This window comes from Notamacropus eugenii, chromosome 4 (assembly GCF_028372415.1).
Source record: "Notamacropus eugenii isolate mMacEug1 chromosome 4, mMacEug1.pri_v2, whole genome shotgun sequence".
Classification (NCBI taxonomy): domain Eukaryota; kingdom Metazoa; phylum Chordata; class Mammalia; order Diprotodontia; family Macropodidae; genus Notamacropus; species Notamacropus eugenii.
The window spans coordinates 61088852-61113844 of record NC_092875.1 but is presented as its reverse complement, the minus strand read 5'-3'; the positions used below and the strand labels follow the sequence as shown (position 1 = coordinate 61113844).

Sequence of the window (24993 nt, the reverse complement as noted above, 5' to 3'; positions counted from 1 at the left end):
AACTTTCCTGATCTCGCTCAAAAATTTATTTTGTATTTATTGCATAGACCTAGTGCATTGAGTAGTTTGTGCGCCAAGGATATGTAAACCCTAGCAGGGCAGGGATCGCCGGTCTTTGTGTGCCCAGTGGCAGGCGCACATGGCAAGTTCTGGTTGAATTAGCCCTAGTTGAAGTGGTGGAGCCGGGTCTGTGCGCCGGGGATTCTCATTGTTGGGTCTTAGGACACATTTCCTCTCTCACAAATGGAGCTTTTGTTTACGTGGGTGAGATATTCACCCTAGCAGGAATTAAAATGCATTCGTGTTATCATAAAACTAGTTTTGACCCCACAGATCTCCCGAAGGGGTTTGGGGAACCCTAGGGACGCCCGGGGCGCGCTTTGAGAACCGTTGCTCCGCACCAGTCCGGGCTAGCGGATTCCCAGAAAGCCCAGGTTGGAGCGGCGCTCCCGGGCCAGGCCAGTCTGCGCCTCTAGTCTTTCAGATGCAGAGAAGGAGGCCCAGAGGAGAGGCCAGCGCCCAAGGTCACCTCTCGAGATGGTGGCAGGGCTGGGGATGGAGAGGACAGGCTCTGGGCGGGGGGGCAGTGTGGGAACCGGCCGCGTCCAGATCCCCTCCTCTCAGGGTCTCCCCGGCTCCTCTCCTCCTCCTCTTTTCCCCCAGCTAAGGCCGGAGGGAGGAGCGGGCGTGGTCCCTCGTGTCCCCGCCCTCCCCGCCTCCCCTCCCTGCCCCGGGCTGGGCGGGGCCGACGGGAGCTGAGCCTTGGCCTCCCCGAGCCCGTCACTTCCTGCCCCGGGGCCGGGGACGCTTCCCCTTTAAGGGTCGGGGGGCTGCTCGCTATGGTGGTGCTGAAGAACCTGGAGGGCAACTCGGCCGAGGCGGCGGAGACCGTGACCGTGACCGTGACCGTGACCCCGGCAGCAGCTCCTGCGGCGGAAGGGGGCGGAGGAGGAGCTGGGGCGGCTGCAGCGGCCCCCCCAGGAGCGCCGCCCGGCGGGGAGCCTTACCTGTGAGCGCCCGGGGTCCTGGCCCCACCGAGCCCACCCCGCCCCACACCAAGCCACCCGCGCAACGCCCCCAGCGGTCTCGGATCCCCTCTGACCCCGGGATCGAGCCTTGGGCACGCTCCGGTCCCTTCTGCCCCTGATTTGAGTATTTAACTACAGGCTGCCTGGGTCCCCTCTAATCCAGGATTTACCTTTGGTGTAACCCAGGTCCATTCGGTCTCTAGGATTCTCTCCCCCTCCTCCCTTTTCGATTCCTGGCTCTTCTGGCTTTGGGCTTTGCTCTAGAGTCCCCTGTCACCCAGATTTTGCTCTGGTCCTCTTCGACCCTTTGACTCGTCTTTTCGCTATTTTCCCCCTCATGCTGATTTCAGGATTTGCCCTCAGGCCGACTCTGGCCTCCTTTGACCCGGGAGTCTCCTTGGTTTGGCTCAGGCTGTCCTCCCGGTGGGGTCTCACCTCCCCCTCTGGCCTGTCCCTGCTTCACTCTGATGCCCGCTGTTACCCGATATCTTATCTTGCCCAGGTAGATAAGCGACATTCACACCTGCCATCATCTTTTCCCAGCGGAGCCACTAGTAACCCTGACCCCGGTCTCGCCAGAGATCTAACCCTGGGATTGGCTCCTTTGATCTCCTGTCTGGTCCAGGTGTTATCACGCCTGGCTCCTCACACCTTCCTGGGGAGGAGGAAGGATGGGTGTGAGCCGCCGTCCCGACAACTTCTTTTTTCAAATGTTTCTCTCCCCTTCAGCCAAACCACTCAATCCTGCCTCCTTCCTCCCAAACCCCACCTGCCCCCTGGGATCTTCCCCTTTCTTCTCTATCTCAGGTCTTTTTCATTCATCCGTGGCTAAAGTAGAAAGCCACAGAAGGTCAGAGATAGGGAGGGGGGAAATGAGGGAGGGGATAGCTTAGAACATGGAAGGTCCCACTCAGGGAACCTTTAGAACCTAGAACATGGGATATTGGAGCTAGAAGGGACTTCTGACATAATATAAACACCTGGGGTTCTCTTAGCTTTTTGTCGGTTCTGGACCTCTTCGGTGGTAGGGTCTTTGAACTCTTTCCTAGAATGGTATCTTTATATGCATAAAATAAAATCCATAGGATTATAAAGGAAACATTATATTTGAGATAAGTATTTGTTGACTTAAAATATACTTATCAAAAGTGTTGGGTTTTTTTTAAGTTCTTAGACCCCAGGCCTAGTCTGACCCCCTGGTTTTCATAGTTGAGGACATTGAAGCCCAGAGAATGGAAGGGGATTTGTCCAAGGTCCTGTTGGTGGGTCTGGCTCTCTTTTGGGATCTGAGTTTGTAAACATAGTTGAAAGTCTTGGGCCTCTGGGCTGTTTCCTCCTGAGGTTTCTGTGGGAAAGGTGGAGTGTGTCAGCATTGATCCAGGCCTCTGGAGAGAGGGGTGCTGCTCGTGAGGAGGAAGCCTGGGGCCTCTTGGATGAATGTGGAGGTATATCAAAAGTTGAGAGGTTTGGCCCTGAGGTGCTGAGTTAAAATAGTGCCTGTAAAGTGGGGGTTTTAGGATGTGTGGGATCTTGGGTGAACAGTCTTGACCTTGCATGAGTCAGAGTTTCCTGATTGTTCATTTGTACATTGGGGCAGGCAGTCTTTGTAAGGGGTTTGGAATCCAAAGGGGTATTTGTGTGTGTGTGTGTGTGTGTGTGTGTGTGTTTGTGTGTGTGTGTGTGTGTGTGTGTGTGTGTGTGTGTGTGAGGCAGAGAGGGTTTGATCTGTGGTTGGACTTGGCTTTGAAAGGTCCTGTGTCAAGGGATAATATAGTGCCTCAGGGAGGTCTTGGTAGAGATTGATTTCTAGGAAATGAACGCCACTACACCTTACTTCTGCCGGGTCCCTGATAAGCTACTTTGCCTTCCAGGGCTGTAGTGTGAAGCAACTAGGGTTGTATTCAAGTTAGCCAACAACCAAGAGCCCTCTCCTCCCACCCAGAGTTGGCTGCTGTCCAGTGCTGGGCAGACCAATTACTGAATCGTTTAATTACCTTTCTGTTTCTACCTCTGTTCCTAAAGGTAATTGTTTGTCTGGATCTCTGCCCTTTGACTGCTCTTGCTAATGGTTCTGAATTGTAGCCTCAACCCTTTGGCTAAAGGGAGATGGAGCTGTTGGAAATGAAGTGTAAATAGAGTTTCTGAAATGACTAATTGTACATAACCAGCTTCCTGGCAGCAGCCTGGAGCAGCCTCTTTTCTTGGGGCCCAGGATATGTCAAGTTTTTATCTCCTGGAAAAAGTTTTCCTTGTTAATTTACAGGGCTGGGAGTCATAGCTCTCCCACCCAATGTGTGTTGTTGGACAGAAGTCACTTTTCTAGTATTATTTTTTGAGAGCTGGAAAGGCCTGCCCCCTCCCCTTTTTCTTTTTTACCAGTGAGGATACTGAAACCCCAAGAGGTTGATTTGACTTACCCTATTTATTCAACAGTAAATACCATAATTGAGAATCAGATTCTCATAGCCTAGGACTGGTATGGCTGAGAACTCTTTCCATGAGAAGTAAACTGACTCACTCAGATTTCACTGTTTATTGGTGGACTAGTAGAGCGATTGGGATGGAGGATTGCTGAGGGGAGCAGCAGGCTGGGTTTCCAGAGGGGCTGAGGCTGAGGTCTTCAGAGTTGTGCCTCTGGTGTAGTTTCCTTCTGGGATCACCAGCCAGCCTGAAACCTCCAGAACTAGAGGACCGCTTTGGAGCAGATAAATCTTTTTTTGTGGTGGTGGTGAATACATCTATGGGCCTAGACAGTTCCCATTTCCCAGGGGAAAGTTCTGCTTTTCTGCATTTATGTTCACCTTTTAGGCCCTCAGACCTCATCTGATGGATCTTCCCCTCCCTCTTCTCACCTTCTCTCCCAGTTCATCCAGGGCCTGGGTTGGGGCATCTCTATGGGTGGCACATTGGCTAGAACCCTGGCCTTGGAGTCAGAAAGACCAGATTCTTTGTAGCTGTGTGACCCTGAGCAAAACTTTGTTTGCCTCATTTTCCTTATCTGTAAAATTGCAAGAATAACAGCTCCTATCTTGTAAGGATCAAACAGTAGAGTCCTTCCATAAACCTCCAAGTGTATTATTATTATTGTTTTTAATATTCCTGGGTCCTGCAGCTCTGCTGGGGTTCTTGGCACAAGAGGTATTAATTAGGCATCTTCTGGATGTAGTCTTCTGTTACACTCACCCAATGTCTGCCCTTAGGAATCCCACTGTCTTGGAGGGAAAAATACACAAAACACTCATTACTATGATAGCAATACAAGGTGTTTTGAGCTAGTCTGGAGGATGAGATGTCTAGTCTGGAGGAAGAAGCAACCCTTCCAGGAGCAAGGCCCAGGGTTAGGAAAGCACAGCCTAGGGACAGGGGGGCACGATCCAACATGGCAGTGGCCCAGGAAGGAAGTCACATTAATGATGCTGGAAAGTTATTTATGGAGGAGGGTAGATCCTAAAGGGCTTTGAAGGCCAGGCAGAGAAGTTTGACCTTGACTCTGTAGGGAGCCACAGAAGGGGTTTTGAGTAGAGTCGGGTAGGTGGTTAGTTAGCATTTGAGTGCCTACTATCTAGCAGGGACTGGGCTAAGCACTGGGGATGCAAAAAGGCAAAAACAGTCCCTGCTTTCAAGGAGGCTATAGACTAATGGTGACACAACATGCCAGCAACCATATATATATGATTTAGTAGGGTCCTAGTGACTTTGGAGAGCTGGGGACACTTGGAGGCAAAACCCTTATGGCATTGAATGTAGAGTTCAAATTCTGGCCCCTACACCATCTCTGTGGCATGGGGCTGGGCCTCAGTTTCCTCGTATGTAAAATGAAGGAGTTGGACTCTCCCATCTCTTTGTCCCTGAGGCAAAAGCTTGCAAAAAACTAAGGGAAAAGTGGGTGGTAAAGATCTGTAAGATGTCAGAGTAGGTGGTCTCTAAGGTCCCTCCCTAGGGAATGCCTGGATTTCACTGACAACTTTTTAGAAAAGTTTTTGGTGGAAAAAGGGGAAGAGAGAGATGAGATGAGAGCAGAACAGGTTGGGAGAGTCAAGGCAAGTTCTATGGGTTTTTCTCCATCACCTTTTTTTTTTTTTAAGGATAAAAGTGATTGGAGACTATTGGTAAGCAGATGAGAGAGAAAAACAGAGAAAGAGAGAGAGAGAGAGAGAGAAGGAACTTGGGGAGAACCAGCAGAATGTGATGATCAAGCGACAGAGAAGGGGAAAGCACATAAGAGAGATGGGGGATGACCCTGGAGCAGGGTCCTGGAGAAAGGGGAAGGAGTAGAATTGGGAGGAGGGATAGATGGAGACAGAGATGAGTCCCAATGAGGAGTAAGAATCTCTCTTCTGTGACCAGAGGAAAGGTGGAAGGAGTAGGTGATGATGCTGGGAAGTTTTGAGGGTCCTTCCTTTGGATAGCCTCAAGTCTTAGGGAAAGAAGAGAGGTCAGGGACCCTAAGATTGGGGGATTTCATAACAAAGACCATGGCTAACATTTCTATAGCACTTTAAAGTTTGCCAAGTGCTTTGCAAATATTCCCTCATTTGATCCTTTCAGCCTTGGGAGATAGGTACTGTTATCCTATTTTCCATTTGAGGAAACTAAGGCCAAGAATGATTAAGGGACTTGCCCTGGGTCACCTAGCTGGAAAGTGTTGTAGGCAGGATTTGAATTTGACTCTCTCTGACTCCATGGCTTGTGTTTTATCCACAGGCCACTGAGCAGCTTTTTGTGGGGAACAGCTGGATTCCTAAAAGGAGGAGAGAGGAAAAGGTTTGACACAGTTTGTGGGGAATGAGTAAGAGTTGGAAGATCATGAGGAAGTGAGGTGTAGTAGATGGAATGCTGGAGTGAATAGTCAGGGAAACTTGGATTTGCATACCCTTCCCCCATCCTTTCTTTGCTGATTTTCAACTCTTGGCTAATTCACTGACCTGTTTGTAGACTCATCTTTCCCATCTCTACAGTGTCCCAAAAGTCATAGGGCAATATTAAGCTTGAATAGCTTAAAATTTTAATCTTAAATATCTTAAAATCCACCCCACCCCTCAAGACTTTTGGGATCTCCTGTTTATAGAGAGAGCCTAGACCTGTGATTCTTTTCATTTGGGAAACTCCTTTTACTAGTGGGGACTGACACCATCTCTGCAATTTATAATCTTTGTGAATTGACTTGGGGTGTAGACAGGTTAAATGACATACCCAGGATCACACATCTAGTATGGGTCAGATGCAAGACTTGAACCCAGGACCAGCTTTCCATAGAGCTAGGTGCTGAAGTGGATAAAGTGCTGGGCCTGGAGTCAGGAAGACCTGAGTTCAAATCCAGTCTCAGATACTAGTTGTATGACCCTGGAAAAGTCATGTAATTTCTCATTAATTCAATTTAGCACTTACCTCTCAGGGTAGTTGTGAGGTCAAATGAGATAATGTTTGTAAGAATGACTTAGTAGAGTGCCTGGCATATAGTTTGTTAATGTTTAGTTATTTCAGTCATGTCCAATTCTTTGTGACCCCATTTGGGGTTTTCTTGGCAGAGATGCTGGAGCAGTTTGCTATTTCCTTCTCCATCTCATTTTACAGATGGGGAAACTGAAGCAAACACAGTTAAGTGCCCAGGGTCACACAGCTAATAAGTGTTGGAGACTAGATTTGAACTCAGGACTTCCTGACTCCAGGCCCTTCCTCAGAATAGTATTTTTAAATGCATTTAAAAAAATACATAAGATTACAAAGGAAACGAATTATATTGAAATGCAGTCATCAAAATTACATTTTTACTTTTAGTTCTTGGACCATGCGTTAGGAACCTCTGAGCTGACAAGTGTGGGTGAGATTTGAACCTTGGCCTTCCTAATCCCAAATCTAGCTTGCCATCTGTATCCTGCTTTATTTAGTCCAGCTCCTTTATTTTATAGACTAGGGAGATGAGGCAAGAGATTAAATGATTTCCTTAAGATTGCACAGGTTGTATCAGAGACAGGTTTGAACTTGGGTCCATTTGTCTCCAAATCTAGGGTTCTTTCTATTCCATTAGTGAGTAGGATTTCCAAGTTTAGGATGCTGGAGGTGGGACCCACAGGGACTTGGTCTCCAAGCCAGGACTAGGACCCTCTCCTCCTGGTACCCTCCCTGGATCCCTTTCTGCCTCAAATAGAGCTTTTCCTGGCTCTGTGGTCTGGGCAAGACCTTGGATCTCCCAAGGCCCTTGAAATGAGGGTGGTTTGGTACACAAACTTCCTGACCTTCAGCCATCTGGGGACCGTGGCTCCCAAATAGGGGGAACCTGACTTGTTTACATCAGTGACTCTGAACCATCTTCGGGGCCCTCCCCATCCCACAGGGACTCTCGGGGGTGATTCAGCTGCTTTTATCTCTCCGGCTCAGGGTGGTTGTGGCTTGGATACCTTCCAGCTAGCATCAGAGCGAATGCTTGATGGAGGCTGAATGGGGCAAGGGAAATGTCATGGGGCCTTAATAGGGTGATGGTGTAAGGGATGGGGGGCTCCCGAGGCCAGGAAAGTCCTCTCCCTGGCAACTTCCTGCAGCTTAATGTGGTCAAAGTGGAAATTTATTATTTAGTGTCTGGAGGCTTAGAAAGTGATTTCCTTGTGGTGGCATTTCAAGGCAAACACTGGAAGTTTTGTCAACTCTTCTCTTAGAGATGAAGAACCAAGTCCCAGAGAGGGCAGGGGACTTGTTCAGGATCACACAGCCAGTAAGTGGTGGAGCTAGGATTCTTTCTCAATGAAGGGCCTGAGGTGTGGGAGCATGGTTGTTAATAACAGATTTTAAAATGATAAAGCATTATGGTCTTAGTGAGTTCCTTGGACACGAAGTCATTAGATGCTGTGTCCAAGATCATAGCATCAGAGTAGTTCTTGAACTTTAGGGATGGTCTCTCCACTGAACTGATCTGTCAGAGCCTGGGGCATCTGGGAAAGCTAGACTGGGGGGGCACTTGGAACACAAAATGTCAGGTGGGGAAACTGAGACCCAGAAAGAGCAAGTGATTCCATCACAGAGCAACCCAGCATCAGCTGTAAACCCTTTCCTTCAGGGGTCGTTTCATTCACTTCCAGATCATTCCCCTTCTCCCCCCCACCCCCCCACCCCGCAGTGGTTTAGTCTTGGGTTGGGTCTTAGAAAACAAGCTCCCCAACCACAGAGGCAATTGGCCCACTTGTGACTCCTGCTGTCAGAGACAGAGCTGGCAGGGGGAGTCATGTCAGGTCTCAGTCCCAGGAATGGGTCAGCTCACCATGCTCAGGGCAATGGACTCAGGAGACAGCAGGCAAAGCTGGAAGGTAAGACAGCCTAGAACCTTGGATGTCAGAGCATCATGCTCTAACTAAAAGCTTACTAATTGATGTCCCTCATTTTATGAGACTGGGAGACCTTTAGTTTATTCCTCTCCCCATCTGCTCCTTAGAAGTAGGGAAATAGAATGTTGACTTGAAAATCCCATTCTCCAACAAATCTGGTTTCCAGATCATTCCAACTGGGAGGACCCTGAGGGCACTGACTATCACAGTCAGCCAGGAGGGCCTTTGGAACACAGAATGCCAGGGCTTGGAGAGTCCTTGGAGATCATCTGGTCCCAACTCCCTCATTTTGCAGATGGGAAACTTTGGCCCAGAGAGAAGTGACTGAACCTTGTACCCAGGTCTCCTGGCAATCTGGACTGGGCTCTCTGCACTAACTTGTCCCCATGTACTTCCTGCTGCCCCAGCCCTTAGTATCTGGTTGTCTCCTAGAATGCCATTTCTTTAAAATAATTGTTTTCAGTTGCATTTTCTCCTGAGGGCTGAGGACAGGAGGTCTTCTCCTCATGTCCTTCATGAAGTGAGGGACCTCATGTTCATCTGTGTGCCTCCCCAGGACACAGGCCCCTTGCCCCATCTAATCTCCTCCATTAGCCTGGCCCCCAACCAGCCCAGAGTGGGCCCTGTGCCTCCCTCCCACTGGGCTTCCTTTGAGCTGTCTTCTGGGAACCCAGGGAAGCTTCTGCCTGCCCTGGATGGTAATATCTTTTGAGTAATTAAGACAATTTAATCGGCTGAGTGGCAGGATTTAGCTCCTAAGGCCTCTCTGACATGGCCCCAGGGGGTTCAGCAGATAAAGTCACAGAGAAACAAACTGATTGGGCCACACTGTCCTCCTCCTTCCCCAGTGATCCAGGGTCTTATTCAGCCAGAACCCCAGGACCCAGAGGTGATGAGCCCTAGAGACTTAGGGAGGGGGCAGCTAGGTGGTACTGTGGAACACGGCCACTGGAGTCAGGAGGACCTAAGTACAAATCCAGCCTCAGACGCTTACTAGCTGTGTGACCCTGGGCAAGTCACTTAACCCTGATTACCTCAAAAAACCAAAACAAAGCAGAGAGAGAGACCTAGGGAGGGAGGACGTGATAAATATTTCAAGTGTCAGAAGGGACCCAGAATCATAGATTCATAAATGTAGGAGCTGGAAGAGGAGCATAGAGACCTTCTCAGTCCAACAGAAGCATTTAATAAGCACACAACCAAAATCACAAATAAGGAAACAATTCCTGCTCTCAAGGTGTTTGCATTATTTCTTTCAAATTCATTTTTGTTCCGAACTTAACAAATGTCTTACAGATAACAAAATTTGGGACCCAGGGAGAAGGGCCTTCACCAAGGTCACACGGCTAAGTGTCCAAGGTAGAATTTGAACACAGGTCTTCCAGACTTCAAGTCCAGTACTCTTTCCTGGATCCCACATAACTTCTCCATGAGCCAGGTGTTTCCCCTCCTCATCCCCTACTCATGCCCGTAACCTCTTGCCCTAGTATCTCCCTACCTCCAGTTCCTCCAGGGGCTGCTACCTGAGGCTGATATGGAGGCCATTTTGGGGGGTGGGAGGAGAAGAAAACATCTTGGCTATTTCTGCACCCACAGACACTACCATTCCCACCTCCCAAGCTCGAGGGCCAAGCGTCTCAGCCCTGCCAAGCGGAGGCAGTATTTCATCAATCAAGCAGTAAGAAACTCGGACCTCACGCCCAGGGCCAAGGGTAGGAAGAGGCTGCAGCGAATGGAGAACAGTGAGTTGGGAACCGACAGGCCATGTGAGGGTGGGGGCAGTTTACGGGGCTCCCAGAGCAAGGAGGAGGCTTCTTACCCCTCCCCATTCTTCCTCTCTCCATACTCTCTCTTCCCAAACTGATTTTTAGTGATGTGGGAAAGGATAGAAATTTCATATAAGGTCCCTGGGGTCTGCTAGACCCTGGGGGTAGAATTTCCTTCTCAAGAGCCTCTGGAAATTTGTCAGAACTTCTAGATCAGGTAAATGAGGAAGTCCTGAGTTCCTCATGTGTTTTTCCCTATCCCTCTTCCCCCTCCCCCCAAGTCTGATCTCACATTAATCTGAAAGAAAAATCCACAGTGTGGGACATCATGGGAAAAGGCTTTGGCATCAAGAGGACCTGGGTCCAAATTCTGTGACTTAGTTTTCTAAATGATCTTGAGAAAACTAACCTTTTTTTCTGGGTGTCAGTCTCTTTTGAGCATGAAGGGGATCTCTTTGGTGCCTCCCCTCCGACCCCAGTGACCCCTCCCAGCTCTGAGTCTTCAGTTGTTCAAGTGGACCCAACCTGTTGGAAATCCCAGGTTGGGGGGGGGGGGGGTCTGGGTTCTGTTTTCTGTTTTTTAATCTCAAAGGCTTTTCTTTTCACAGGCCACTATTTGATGACCCTCATGGAAAGGATTGAATGTTCCTCTGATGATGGGGACCTAGCCCTCCCTGCCACTCCCAGCATCTTTGCCAAAGCCTGCAGCAATGAGACCTACATTGAGGTAGGAGGCCCCTGCTGTCCTTGCCTGACCCCCTTCCCCTAGACTCGACAATCTCCTGTGCAGGGGGGGGGGTCATCCTGTCATCCCACAGCCCAGCATCTTGGGATATGACTTGCTTTAACTTTGTGATCTAAGCAGCATCCTGCGAGAGCCCGGGTGGGATGTTTAGTTAGGTAACCATGTCTGAGCAGAATTTTTCTTCATCTATAAAATGAGGCTAATAATTCTTTTAACTGCCTACTTCCCAGGGTTGCTGGGAGAAAGAACATCTTTAAAGTCTGTTAGCCAGGTGGGTTCTGAGGACTGTGATTTGGTAAAAAGAATGGCTGGGACTCTGGGAACTGGGAAGCCTGGTGTCTCTCTCTAGGCTCTGTGGACCCTGGGTTAAGCCTTGTCTCTGGGCTCCCTGCAAAATGGGGACAGAGTTACTTTACCTGTGGAAGGCTAGGCCTGTTAACCTCTTGAAATCTCTTTTAGCATTGAGATTGCTGGTTGGAGATCTCCCCATCTACTCTAGAGGGTTTCCCTGCCCTCATCTCCTAGTGTCTCCCTGCCTTGGGCCAGCAGAGGGTCCAAGGACTGTATCTATATCTTTGGGATGTCTAGCCCAAGAATGGAACTTGCTATGGGGGTGGATGGGGGAGAGAGGGGTATCTCCTGGTAGCTGTTTCTAATGGCCCCAAAGCTCATGACGAGGTCGAGGTTAGGGAAAAAATGAGACCCATGTAATCTGAGAAGGAGCCAAGGTCAGTAACACTGGCATGGAAACCACAGATAACTCGACCTCCCCACCTTGGAGCTGGAAGAAGGAATCCGAGGTTGGTCCGGGCCCCTCCAGCCTGAGAAAACACCTGAATCAGACTCCTGGAGGATCAGAGAAAACCTGAGACATGAAAGACCTGTTAGGTCTCTTTAGGAATCTCTAGGGCTCAAGGTCTTAACCTGGGGTCTATGAAACTAGCTAGATTTCAGAAGGTCCATAGATGGAGGAAAATCACATCTTTATTTTCACTAACCCCTAATTGAAATTGAGCATTTCTTTAGTTATGAATGTAGGCAACAGATGTTCTTTTGAGGAGGCATCACTGGACTGCGGGGGTGGGGTGGCAAGGTGAAGTCCCCTTGTCCAAGAACCTGGGCTCATTGACAGTCATTGGGTCCTGCCTCTTTCCTCTCCACCCACCACTGCCTGCTTGTTTACCATCTCTGATGGTCCCTTCTTACCCATCCTCCTCCATATCTTTTTGCAATAGCCCATTGCCCCTCCCTGGCCGGCTGTTTCTCAGCAGGCCTCTTGCCTCATAATCTGGTTTGTGGTCTGTGAAATGGGGCAACTGTGCCTGTTGGGGAAAGGATGGGTGACCCTTGGATGGGAGGGGATCCCTTTCCAGGTAGGGGTTGGGCTAAATGGCCTCTGGGCTTTTTCCCAACTCTGAGATAGTGAGAAGACACAGAGGATCTTTAAAAAAAATCTGAGTCTCAGTTTCTAGAACCATAGATTGTCACTATGGGGAGGGCCCTTAGGATGAAAGACCCCAAAGGGTCTGGAACCTAGAATGATAGCCTGAAGGGATCCTGGGATCAGAGATTTCAACTGGAAGAGACCCCAGAAGCCACCTTGTCCAACCCTCGGATTTTACAGATGAAGAAACTGAGGCCCAAGGTCACACAAGGTGCTGAGGGATCAGAAGACCCGTGTTGTTCAAGGTCCTTAAAAAAAATGGATGAGAAAACAGCTGAGCCCCAGAAAAGAGAAGCAGCTGGTTTCAGGTTACATGGGTCCTGGTGGGCCTTGGGAGGCCTCTGATCTGATTCCATTTCACTGACATACAGAGACCCCTCTACAAGGACAGGTCTGCACTGAAAGGAGCCTAGATCACTGTGGTCAGGGCCACACAGGGGCAGGGCTTGAACCCAGACCCTGCCCTGCTGACTTTTATCTACTCTACCTGGCTGACTGTCCAACTGGGAGATCAAATGCTAGTGTGTATTTTCCCCTTTCCAAGGATGTTGGGAAAAAAAAAAGACTAGTGTGGGCCAACCCTAGGCTGCAGACATCTTCTCTTCAGTTGGCCCCCGTCTCTACCCTTGCCCCTCAGCCAATTAGATTGTTCCTGTCCCTACTTGGGGAGGATTGGAAGCACAGAACAAGTTTCTTTATCATCGTCATCATCAATTTTCTGTTATTATTCACCATCATTGTTCACGGTCTCCTCTGGAGTCATCATGTGCCAGAGAGGGCTGGCCTTGGAGGCTGGATCCCAGGGAACTGAGGCTTGCCTCTTATGCTGACCAGCTGTGTGACCCTGGGCAAGTTCTTTCTCTTTTTCTTCTCAGTTTCCTTTTCTATAAAATGGGGATAATCATATTTGTGCCTACTGTAAGGAAAGGGCTTTGTAACCCACACAGCACCAGAAAAATGTTGTTCTCCATTGGGGAGGAGGGAAATCTGGGGATGGAAACTTTAAAGATGGCACCTTACCTACAACTCAGAGTTGCCTCTGGACCAATGAGGAGGACTTACCTGGTCACAGAGCCAGGCTGGTGTCCAAGGGAGGACTTGAGCCCTCTTCAGTCTTACTGCCCGAGTCTGTGCAATGGGTATCGATCCTCTATCTACCCAATCATGCTGCCTCGTCTTGTGGCCTTGGCCAAGGCATTTAACCTCTCTCTGCCCCAGTTTCCTCATATGAAAAATGGGGACAATGATAGTACCTACCTCCCAGGCTACAGAGAGAGAGAGAGAGAGAGTGTGTGTGTGTGTGTGTGTGTGTGTGTGTGGGTGGGTGGGTGGGTGGGTGTATGGGGGGGGGTCCAATGAGACAGCATGTCAAGTGCTTAAATGCAGTTTTTATTTCAGTAGTCTAGGGAATTCCCAATAAGGAAATTCCCTCTACCAGTTCAGATCTGCCCCTGTTCTGCAACTGGTCTCACAAAGTGGCCTGGAGGGTACTGAGTGGTTAGTGACTTGCCCAGGGTCTCACAGCCAGCATATGTCAAAGGTAGGATTAGAATTCAGGTCTTCCTGACTCCAAGTTTGGGTCTCTCTCCAATAATGCCATGTTGCCTCTTGTTATTATAAGTCCATTTGTTTCCATCTTTTTCCATTGAATTCAGATGGAAATGACCCTGGGACACATTGCTATGAATCTTGTATAATTATCGTTCTGCTGACTTGCACAAGCAGATACAAAAACTGACTTTTGTGAGTTGAATACGAGCATTGGGATGGAAGCTAACCTTCCGATTTGTTATTATCATTAAAAAAACACAAACCAATGCACGACTCAGCCTTGAGGTTCACAGAAGACACTCCCTTCCTCCCTCCACTTCCTTGCTAGGTAACCATCTACTAAGGCGTAGGGCCCAGATTGCCAGGCTAGGGAGCTGGCGCCATCTCCATTATTAGACAGAGCTGAGTGGGTGAAGACTGGAGGCGTGGCTGGTCAATGCTTAGACTTGGAAGTTATACTGGAGAAGCAGCTGGCGAGATCCTTCTTACAATATTCTCATCTCTTCTTCCCTCCATTCTTCCACTCCCTCAAAAATGATTTCCTTTTGCAGAGTACACAATGACAAGGAGTAGCAATTCCTGTGATGAAGTCTCTTGTTTTTCTCCCCTCTCCTCCTATCCCACCTTCCTGGTCACTGGGCCTTAATTAACCTGGCTCTAAAGGGGAATTCTTTTATTATTGAGAACCATCAACCAGATTGTGGGAGGTCGGAGGCAGGTGACAGCTCTAATCTATTCCTGTTAAAGACGAATTCTAGCCAAGGCACAGTCAACGTATCTCCAAGAAGGCCCAACAGAGGGAATGTGGACAGCTGTCTCTCGGCCATCTCCATGGCCAGAGACACATGCAGTGGTGTCTGGAATGTTGAAAAGAGCATTGACTTTGGGGTCCAAGTGTTGGGTTCAACTCTTACCTCTGACCTGGGGTTCAGTTTCCTCATCTGGAAAATGAGGAGATTGAACTACATGGCTTCTGAGGTCTCTTCCACCTCTAAATCTAAGATGTTAAATCCTACACAGAAGTTTTGGTGGGGTGGGGGGAATAGTGGAGGCAGCTATGGACCAGGAGACTTGGGTTCTGGTCCTGACTCTCTGCTGTCTCTCTTTACTGCTGCACGAGGTGGGTGCAGTTCTTACCACTTCTAAGTAGAGGGTACTGCTCACCTTCCCATTAAAGCTGGCTTTCCACCTGAACTGCCATCCTTCCTTAATTGTTCCTGCTGGTCCGGGTTGGCCAGAGTCATTGGGGGTCTGAGAAATGAAATCCTCTGATAACCAGTTTTTCTGGTACCTACCCCCATTCCCAGCCCCATCAGGCCTTTATGGAAGCAGCTGCTGAAGAAGGGGCAGATCAGGGGAATCTAACTTTATCCTAGGCTTCCTTCCTTGCCTAAGAAGGTGCTGGCTGACCAGCCCAAGGAGACAGATTCAGCCTGAGAGGCCCGATTCCAGCTCCTTCTTTGGACTCTGCTGCAGTCAAGCCTTGGACTCTGGGACCCTGGCTTGACTGCAGCATCTGATTAAAAAGGAGAAGGTTGGCTTCTCCCTAGGAAGCCAGTCTAGGAGCAGTGGGTGGAAGGCCCTGTTGATATTGTAGGAGGGGAGGATCCCTCTCTCCTTTGCCTATTCAGACCCCTTCATGTTGACCAAAGGCTGCCTAGAGAAGGGCACTGATGCCCGGAAGAAGCCGCTGGGGGAAATAAGGATTTTCAGCCTGGAAAATAAAAAGACTAAGGATGAAATGGGATCTGTTGTTATGTATTTGAAGGGCTACCATAGAGGAGGAGACATCCTGTCTGGCCCCCACAGGCCAGAACCAGGAGACGAGTCTATTTAAGGGGGTCTGTAGGTCTGAATAAACGTACACAGGGTTGATATAAAGGAAACCTCTATAAATTAGAGCTTATCTCACTGTGAAATGTGAATGAATGAATTCCCCATAGGATCCCATGCTCCATCACTCCCACTCCCTACCTCAGTACCTTGGCCTGGGCCTCAGTTTCCTCCTTTGACCAAGAGGGGTTGGACTAGGTGACCTCTTAAGGGCCCTTCCAACTATATATTTTCAGTCCTAAGATTTAGGACTGGAAGAGACCTTAGAGGCCATTTCATCCACCACCACCCCTTTTCCCCACTTTATAGAAGAGGAAACTGAGGCCCAGAGATGCTAAGTGAGTTAACTATGCTGGTGGCAAGTATTAGAGCCCACATTTGAACTTGAATCCTCTGACTCCAAGTATAGACCTCTTTCCACTGTTGCTCCCAGCCCCCACCTCTTCCTTGGTCTGGAAGTTTTTGAGCAAGCCCACCTGGCCACTTGTCAGGGATATCCTAGGTCATAATCTTGTCCAGGTGCTAGCATTCTGAGGGCTCTGTCAACTCTGACCTTTGAGAACTGGGGAATCCTGTCCTCCCCTCAGGGTGGGATGCCTTGCCACTTTACCATGAGTGGCAAAGGTTTTATGGGAAGAACATAAGACCCCTTCTAGCCAAGGCTCCCAGAATGAATTAAGGCACTTTCTTTAAACACTTTCCTCCCTCCACCCCTTTTTTTGCAGATCTGGAGCGATTTTATGAATCGGTCTGGGGAGGAACAGGAGCGAGTACTCCTGTACCTGGAGGAGGAAGCTACAAAAAAGCAGAAAAGGAAGGTCCCTGCTAAGACTGAGGATAATCGGAAAGGTGTTGTGAGGCTCTCTGGGGCTGGGCTCTGGGCATGGCTATGGGGGAAGGGATGTGAAGAGAGCTTCTGGGAATGGGGGGCTCATAGAGGAGGGCAAAATGTTGGGAAAACCCTTTGACTTAATTCAGTTCTATTGCCTTTTAGAAGATCCTTCTTACACACCTCAGGCATGCTTCCAGAGGATTAACCGTCGCCTGCGGACCACCCTGAAGCGAGGGAGAATCCCCATGGTGAGTAAGGATTGGAGCCATGGGTTGTATCATAAAAACCTAGGATGTCCAAGCTGGAAGGGCCCATAGAGCATATGTCAGAGGATGGAGGGCCCCCAGAACTTAGAATGTCAGAACTAATTTGAACGTAGGACATCAGGCCTGGGAAGGATCTTGGTGATGGTCTACCCAGTGTTCCACACAGCACCTGGTGTGCAGAAAGGGTTTAATAAATGCTCTTTGGAAGCAGCTAGGTGGTGCGATGGATGGAGCACTGGACCTGGACTAAGGAAGACCTGAGTTCAAATCCAGCCTCATTTACTAACGGTGTGACCCTAACTCTGGCTGAATCAGGTTTCTTATACCTTGAGTAGGGATAAGAAGAGCACTTACCTTTCAGGGCTTTGAGAGGATGAAAACAAGACAATATTTGTAAAGGGTGTTGCAAACCTTAAAGCCCTACTGGAGTGCTAGCTGATGTTGTTATTATTAATTATTATTATGACTTCCCTTAGAAGGGATGGGAATCCCAGTGCCCTGCTGATCTTAAGTAATTAGGATGAAATTGGTTGAGTCCCAAATAGATCTTTTGTTTGAGGTCCCTCTCTCCACCTTATTTTTTCCTGATTGGTAAAAAGAAGGGCATAGAAGCAGCAGCTAGGTGGCCTAGTGGCTAGAGTCTGGAAGGTACATCTTTGAGTTTCAATGTGGACTCAGATGCTTACTCACTGTGTGACCCTGGGCAAGTCACTTCACCCTGTTTGCTTCAGTTTCCTCCTCTATGAGCTAGAGAAGGAAATGACAAGCCACTCTTCCAAGAAAACCCCAAAAGGAATCATGGACACAACTAAACAAAGACAAAAAAGAGTGGCTCCTGTTTTCTGTTCTGTATTCTAAGGTCTTTTCCATCCCCTTCTCTGACATTCTTTCCTCCACACCCCTCCAAGTGGCAGGCACAGGTCTTGGGTTTATTTCTTCCCTTTTTTAAATGGCCCTGACTTCAGGAGTATGTGAGAAGAGGGGGATGGGTGGCTTCTTTTTTTCCCCCTTCCATACGTGCATGATTCCCACCAAGCAGAGCATCCATTACAGGCCTTACCATGTGGCCCCCTTACTTTGGCTAGGTCACTGTGACCCGCAGCAGCCAGGTCAGGCAGCTGGCAGGAGGAGTTAAAGAGCTGCTTAGTGCATCTCGCCAGTCAGCCAAGGCCTGGCAACTGGACTGCACTGTTTGTGGGAGATTTGTTTGTCCTTGAGTCTTTGTCTTCCTCCAGGGCTGGTGTCTGCTGGCAGGTGATTTTGAGAGATCACCGAGGTGGCCCTCAGGCCCCCCGCCTGACACCAGACACCTGGCAGCCTCTCACATTTATATACCTTTGGTTTTCAGACTGCTCACAAAGTCCTAAAATGGTAATATTCTGAGCCAGAAGGGATCTTTGGATATTCTTTAATCCAGCTCCCTTATTTTATGGAGGGGGATGCTGAGGCCCAGAGAGGAGAAAGAGGAGGAGGAAAAGGGACTTGCCCAGTGCCACCTAGGAGGAGGAGCTTGATCCCAGGTCATCTGACTGCAAATCTAGCTTCCTTTTACTTGATCTAGCTACACCTGGCAGTGTGAGAGTTAGATTCCCTGTTCTGCAGCTGAGAAAACTGAGGCTCCAGTAGGGAGTGAGTTGGTGGCAGAGTCTGGTGCCCTTTATGATGTTTGGCACGACATCTCGGCAGTTTGTGATTCAGAGGGTACAAAGAGGTGTGGGTACAACACATCAGGTGCCCTTATGAGTTCCTGGGGAGACAATGCAAGCATGTGACTGATTTTAATCAATAAGCATTTGTCTCAGAGAAGGAATCCTTATCCAGGTAAGGGTTGGTCTACATGGTCTCTGTGGTACATTCTAGCCTTGACGTTCTGGATTCTGGGGTGCGTTTACAAGAGAAGAGTGGGAAGTATGTGGGGAGGGCACTTTGGCAGAGAGACTTGTGGAGGCGATGGGATCCTCAGGTTCTCCCCTCCGTGGTGGAGAGCTCCACTTACCTAGTCCAGGAAGGTCCAGGTGGGGTCCAGATTGGGTTACTTACCTAGTCCAGGAAGGTCCAGGTGGGGTCCAGATTGGGCTTCCCACTATCCCTGCCCTGACTGGTGGGGCCTTATCTCTCTCTCTCCCAGGACACGCTGGAGGGTCTGGAAGGAAAGCTCCTGCGATTTTTCTCTGTCACCCCTCGATCTGTCTACATAGCCATGATGGATAGCAGGTGAGCCTCCAGCCCTCTCCCCAAGGCCAGGATCAGTGTTTGGAGCTGAGCTCTCTCTGGGTCTCTTGCCCCCTCCCCCCCCATCCACTCTCCTTGGCCTGATTTCTCTTTTCCTTTTCTGGGGCCAAGGATAGAGTGACTTCTCCCTTGGGAAGCCGGGGGATGGTTGACCTCAGGTCCCCCCAGGCAGGGATTTATAAGGTGGGGATGTTAAGTTTCTGTCCAGACAGAGGTTTTGCCTTTTGAGAATTCACCTTGGTGAATTTTTGGTTCTATCCAGGACGCAAGGGCAGGAGACCCTAGCACTCTCTCTCTCTCTCTTCTTACCCCCAGGCCTAATGCCAACACTTTGCTTTTTCCTAGCTTTGAGAGACTCTTGCTTCATGCCCTCTGCCAGTACATGGACCTGGTCTCTGCCAGTGAGTACTTTCTGTGGATTTTATTCTGCCCCATATCCGCCCTATATTCACTTATGGGGACACTCTTAGGGTGCTAGACACCCTCAGGCTCTACCCCTCTGGTGCCAGAAGGAAGTAAAAGCACCTAAGCCTTCTTCTGTGTCCAGGCCAAGAAATGGAGGCCCAGAGAGGGAAAACAATTTTCCCAGTCTCCCATACCAAGTTAGTGGCAGAAAGGTTGGAACCAGTTCATACATCTGTTCTAGGGCTCTTTCTGATTCTGACATTCTGTGGAAAGAGCACAAAGAACACCACTGAGTCTGAGGCAGGAGGGCAGGCACCTCCCCCCAACCCCCAGGCCTGGATTTGGATAATTGAAGCCTGCCTGACTCTGGGGCCACCTGGGAGCACTCAGGCCAGGCTTATTCTTTAGTTTAATGAATCTCTGATCATTAAAGGGCTTAAGTGTTCTCTCTAATGGCCTGGAGGGGAAATTAGGGGGCAGAAGGCACTTAGCCTCCTGGAGGAGGTAGGGGGTCATTCGCATAGACCAGCTGTGTTCTGCTGGCTCTCTTTTCTCGGAAGTAACCAAGGAGTAGGCTGTCATGGCAACCAGGCATGGGGAAGCTATCTCCATGACTACAAGGTGGGTAGATAGAGGGAAGGAGGGGTGAGTTGGATTCTAGCTCTTGCTCTAAGGAGGTGGTCTGTCTCTTAGACTCAGCCTGGAGGACTGAGTCAGGGTGGAGGAAGGGAAGTCAGACAGCATGGTCAGGAGAGAGGGATCCTGGATGAGGAGACCAGGAGACCTGGGTTCTCTGCCATGTAGCTGTAGTATGACAAGCCATTCAGTCTTTTTGCCCCTTAGTTGACCAGGCTGTGAAATGAAGCAGTTGGAGGAAGCGATCTCTAAGGTTCCTCCCAACTCTTAATATTCCATATTCTAAGACCACCGCCACCCCCCCTCCCCCGATCTGGATCTTCTGTCCACTATTTGCTGGCTGGTAGTTGAATTGAGAACTTAGGTGATAAGGTGGATTCAATTCAACAAATATTTCTTAAGCTCCTGATCCATGTAAGACACAGGTCTAGAAAATGGACCTACACAGGGGAAACTAAGGAGTCTCTTTCTTCCTGGACCTTGCATTCAACTGGGATGGGGATGAGGAAGTCAGGCTAGAGGATATAATTGTGGATAAATAGAATACAGGATAGAGAGGGAAGAAGACAACACAATCTGGCAGAGAATTCTAGGTAAGGCCTCATGGTGGGGGGAGAGCCTTGATAGGGTAAGGGTTCTGGAAGGAAGGGAATGCATTGTGCTCATGGCACATGGAGATATGCTGAGAGAAGGGATTCATGGGAGGCCTGTTTGCTAGGAATAAGAAGAAAGAGTCCTAAACACAGTCCTATAACGTTGGGATGGGCCATTTCTCTTTCTTACGTTCCCCAAGGGTAGAGTACAGTTGACTTCTGAAGATGGGGCTAGGAGAAGTGTGTTCCCTTCCAGAGCAAGTAGGATATGGTGTCCCCAGTGGGGGTAAGCTCCCTGGTATTGTATGTATTCAAACAAGAGTTGCATGAATGATTCATGTATATGATGGACAGTGGGTCTAGATCAGGAGTGGGGAACCTGCAGCCTCAAGGCCACATAGGTCCTTAGATGCAGCCTTTTGACTGAGTCCAAGTTTTACAAAACTAATCCTTTTATTAAGGAGATTTGTTCTGTGAAGTTTGGATTCAGGCAAAGGACTGCCCTTGAGGACCTAGAGGGCCACATGTGGCCTTGAAGCCGCAGGTTCCCCACCCCTGGTCTAGACGGTGACTGAGGACCCCTTCCCTTTGAGAATCAATGACCCAGTTCTATAATCCTTAGACTCCTGAGGATCCTTAGGATCCCAGGACAGAATCCTAGGATCTCTCCAGTCTGTGCCACGTGTCTCTCCTAGTGACTGCCCAGGCTGTTTCTAATTCCTCCTTTGCCTTTGTATCTCTTTCTGGAAGGTTCCGACTTTGAAGGAAGATGCCAGATGAGAGTGAGCAACAGACACGCCAGCTTCCTGCCTCCTGAGCAGCTGCTGTCTGCCTACCTGGAGCAGAGGAGCTGATGGCATCCCTCCTTCTTCCTCGCCCTGGGGCCCGGATGCCTGGTCCTCTCATCTCCCTCTCTCAGGAGGTGGGGGGTAGAGGGGACTCTTGTAGCCCAGGGCAGCATGGTCCTCAGATCTATTGATTGTCATTGTAATTATTATTTTTTTTAATCTACCCTGAACTCTGCCTGGCCTACTTTGCTTAGATCTGGGGTTTGCTTCTGGTGTTTTAATTATCTTTTTACAAGGTACTTAAAAAGTCCTGATTTTTTTTTTCTTTTTTTGTGGATTTCACCCCTGACCTGAAAGTCTCTCATTCCTACCCCTGCCCCCTCCAATCTTTTTCTTTGGAAAGAGGATCCATGAAAGATCTGCCTGGGGTACTCCCCCTCTCAGGTTCTTTGGGGTCTTCTGGAGGAAGCTCTCTACCCCAGGCTCTGTGGATGTTTACAAGCTCGCTTTGCTGTGTGACTCCGGAGGGTCTGGGCTGGGGGTTGAGGGTTGTTCACTGAGTAGGGAAGAAAGACTTCAGGTAGTGAGCAGCCCTTCCCAGACAGTGGCATCTGTCTCAGGGATGTAGGCTGGCAGGCAGGGTTTTATCATTATTATAATATTTTTAAAAGAGTTTTCTTTTTGAGGAGGGATTGGGGAGTGTGTAGGAGTTGGTTTGTTTTGGTCTTGGTAAAAGAAACAAAATTTGAGTTAGATTCTCCTTAGGATCTAGCTCTCCTCAAATGATCAATTTGTGTAGCTAGAGGTGTCTCCCCTGCCTCCTTCTCTCTCTTCTCTCCCTTGCCTCCTCCCCCAGACCTGAGGGAAGATGGTCCTCCTGTGACTTGATGTGACCAGCAGGGCTGGGGGTGCTTTTCATTACTGTCCATACTATGACCATAGTTTTTCTATAGTGTATTGTGTGTGTGTATGTGTGTGTGGGGGGGGGGTGGGGGTGGGGGTGGGTATGTGGCCAGCCCCTTCCCCCCATTCCTATCCCTTAGCAGGGCAGCTCTATCCTCCATCCCCTAGAGAATGAATTTTTAAAAAACCCCACCAGGTAACTGGGCCTGAAAGGGCCTAGGGCTCTATTTTTCGGGGGCGTGTGTTTGTTTTTTAAATTGTCTGTGTCTTCCTGTGGTGCCTTTTTTGCAGACTTACTTGTTACCACTTGCATGGCGGGTGAAGCTGCAGGGCCCTGGCCTCTCGTTTTGCTCTAGGCCCTGACCCACAGTGACCCTCCTGGGGAAGCTGTTTGCCAGCCAGGGCCCCAGCACCCAAAGTTTGGTGAATCTGGTGGGGGCCCCCCGGTCAGCCATAGCCTCTCTTGCCCACACTCCTACATTTGGGCCTCCCCTCCCCTCTAATCCCAGTCATGGGATAGCCATAGGGTACTTGGGCTGGAGGGTTGATGCCCTCGGCCTCCCTCTGTTTGGGTCTCACTGCCCAGGCACTGAGCTGAGGGCCGAGAGTGGAGAAGGCAAGGGGGGCTGTTTTCTAGGCCTTGGCTATTGCTTGGCTTTGGGGAAGGCGGGTATAATAAATTCCTGGTGCTCTGTACTTCGCTCTGTGTATGTATCTTTTGTTTTTCCCCTTTGGGGCCTAGGGAACAGAGGTGGGCAGCCAGCATCATGGGATGCACTGGTAGCCCCTGAAGGGACCTGGAAGCCATTGGGGCTGATCTTGGGCTTCCCAGATGGAATGGAAAATAGGTAGGGGAAGGTGAACAGCAAAACCTGGGAAGGGGAAAGACAGTGCTATCTGTCTGACGTTCAACATGAGATTCTCCATCTGACATTCTCTCTGCCTTGGAGAGTGAGAGAGGTTGGTATCCCTGATTGGGAGTTAGGAGATCTGAATTCTAGTAAACTCAGGCAAACTGCTCCCCCAGCCTGGGCCTCAGTTTCCCTAGCTTTAAAATAAGGGTTTTTACGGAGTACAAACTCAATATAGTTATATGTAAGAAGATTTTTTTACCTTTCTTAGAGTTTCTCAAGATCATGGACATGGGAATGTCTAGTTTCCTAGTGTTAAATAACTCAGAATAGCCCCAAGGATTCTAGATAGTAGTTCTTAGAATCATAGTGACAGACAGTTCTACTGAGGCTGGGCTGTGAGATAAGCAGTAACATAATGTGATACTTATGTGCAGAATGACCATATTGCTAAAGTTAACCTGTGAGCTTAATGTTAGCAAGATGCCTTCTTTGTCTGTTTGCCCTATAAAGCAAGTGGGCGTTGGCCAGTGAATGGGAAAATCCATTGGGGACATCCTTGGGGGAAACCATGGGTAATGGATAGAGGAATGCATATACCTGCCTCAACTGGCCCTCATTGAAGCTTGAGGGGATTTAAGGGAGTGCACAAGTGTGACTGCCCCCCATTGAGAAGTTGGGGTAGGTTGCATCCCCCTTTCTTGCTGGCCCTTTGTGAGAAGGGTGATTAGGGAATGCTGTGGGAGCTGGTTCTCTCAGCAACCATTTGAGAAGACTAGACTAGAATAAAGCTGATTATTAACCCCTCCAAAGTTATCTGCCTGCCTGACCAGATCAAGAGTGAACCAAAACCTCCAGTGCCTTCTGCCTCAAGAGGTTATGTACTCAAATAAGGGAGGCCTGTACCTTGCCCTCACTGGCACACAACTGGGTCCACTGTGTTCGATTTTGGGCACCACATTTTAAGAAGGAACCTTGACAAGCAGGAGAGGATGTGTGCATGCCATGGTGGTGGAGGAGAAGGGGTTAGATTAAGGAACTGCGAATGTTTAGTTTGGAGAGAAAGACTGGGTCCAGTGGCTGCCTTCAATTTGAGGAGTCCTTATGTGGAAAAGAGATTAGACTTGGCCAGCAGAAGTAGGAAATAATGAAAGTAGGTGGAGAGAGTTATTGGGAGGGATATTTGGGCTCAATGATTAGAGCTGCCCCAAAGGCTGATGGGTTGTCTTGGAAAGATATACTATAGGATCTCTATCACCGGAGGGAGAGGTTGAACAAGTACATGGCCGGGATCAGACAGCTAGAGCTGGAAGGATTCCAGAAGGTCATCTAAGGCCAGGCCCCTCCTTTTACATTAAAGGAGGGAAAAAAACCCAGTCCAGGCCATTTAATTGAGTTGTCCGAGGTCACACAGTAAGTATCCAAGAGATCTGACCCCAGTGGTCTTGGCACAGATGTGGAGTAAAGATTTTCCTAATCAGAGATGGGATATTACATGAAATCCTGCAATAAAATCCCTAGGACAGCTACGAAGGGCGGGGTATCGATTAGCAGCAGTCAGAAAAATCTGAATTCCAATCTGACTTCAGACATTTGCCAGCTCTGTGACCCTGGGCAAGTCACTTCACCTTGTCTGCCTCAGTTTCCTCCTCTGTAAAATGTGCTGGAGAAGGAAATGGCAAATCCGCCTGCTTCGAGGCCGAAGCCACTACACCCCGAAACAGGCCGGCCTGGGCTTGGGGGAGTGCGGCCGCAGGCGGTTGCATCAGGCGCCCAGCTGGGTTTGCAAACAGCAGCCTCCCAA

General features: G+C 49.2%; 1 protein-coding gene across 1 annotated transcript; it reads left to right on the top strand.

Moving 5' to 3' along the window:
• Nucleotides 1-734: 734 nt before the first annotated feature.
• On the top strand, nt 735-23034 carry R3HDM4 (R3H domain containing 4). Its single transcript, XM_072601332.1, has 8 exons — nt 735-1009; nt 9941-10086; nt 10719-10837; nt 16409-16532; nt 16678-16763; nt 18910-18995; nt 19359-19414; nt 21398-23034. The coding sequence occupies exons 1-8, from the start codon at nt 840-842 to the stop codon at nt 21499-21501; spliced, it is 891 nt and encodes a 296-aa protein (XP_072457433.1). The 5' UTR covers nt 735-839; the 3' UTR covers nt 21502-23034.
• Nucleotides 23035-24993: the final 1959 nt, after the last annotated feature.

What these genes read in the sequence shown, in the direction of transcription:
- R3HDM4 (XM_072601332.1), top strand. Translation starts at nt 840, where the DNA reads ATGGTGGTGCTGAAGAACCTGGAGGGCAACTCGGCCGAGGCGGCGGAG. An exon ending in CCCGGCGGGGAGCCTTACCT is followed by an intron (nt 1,010 to 9,940) that starts GTGAGCGCCCGG and finishes CTGCACCCACAG; the next exon opens with ACACTACCATTCCCACCTCC. An exon ending in GACTGAGGATAATCGGAAAG is followed by an intron (nt 16,533 to 16,677) that starts GTGTTGTGAGGC and finishes ATTGCCTTTTAG; the next exon opens with AAGATCCTTCTTACACACCT.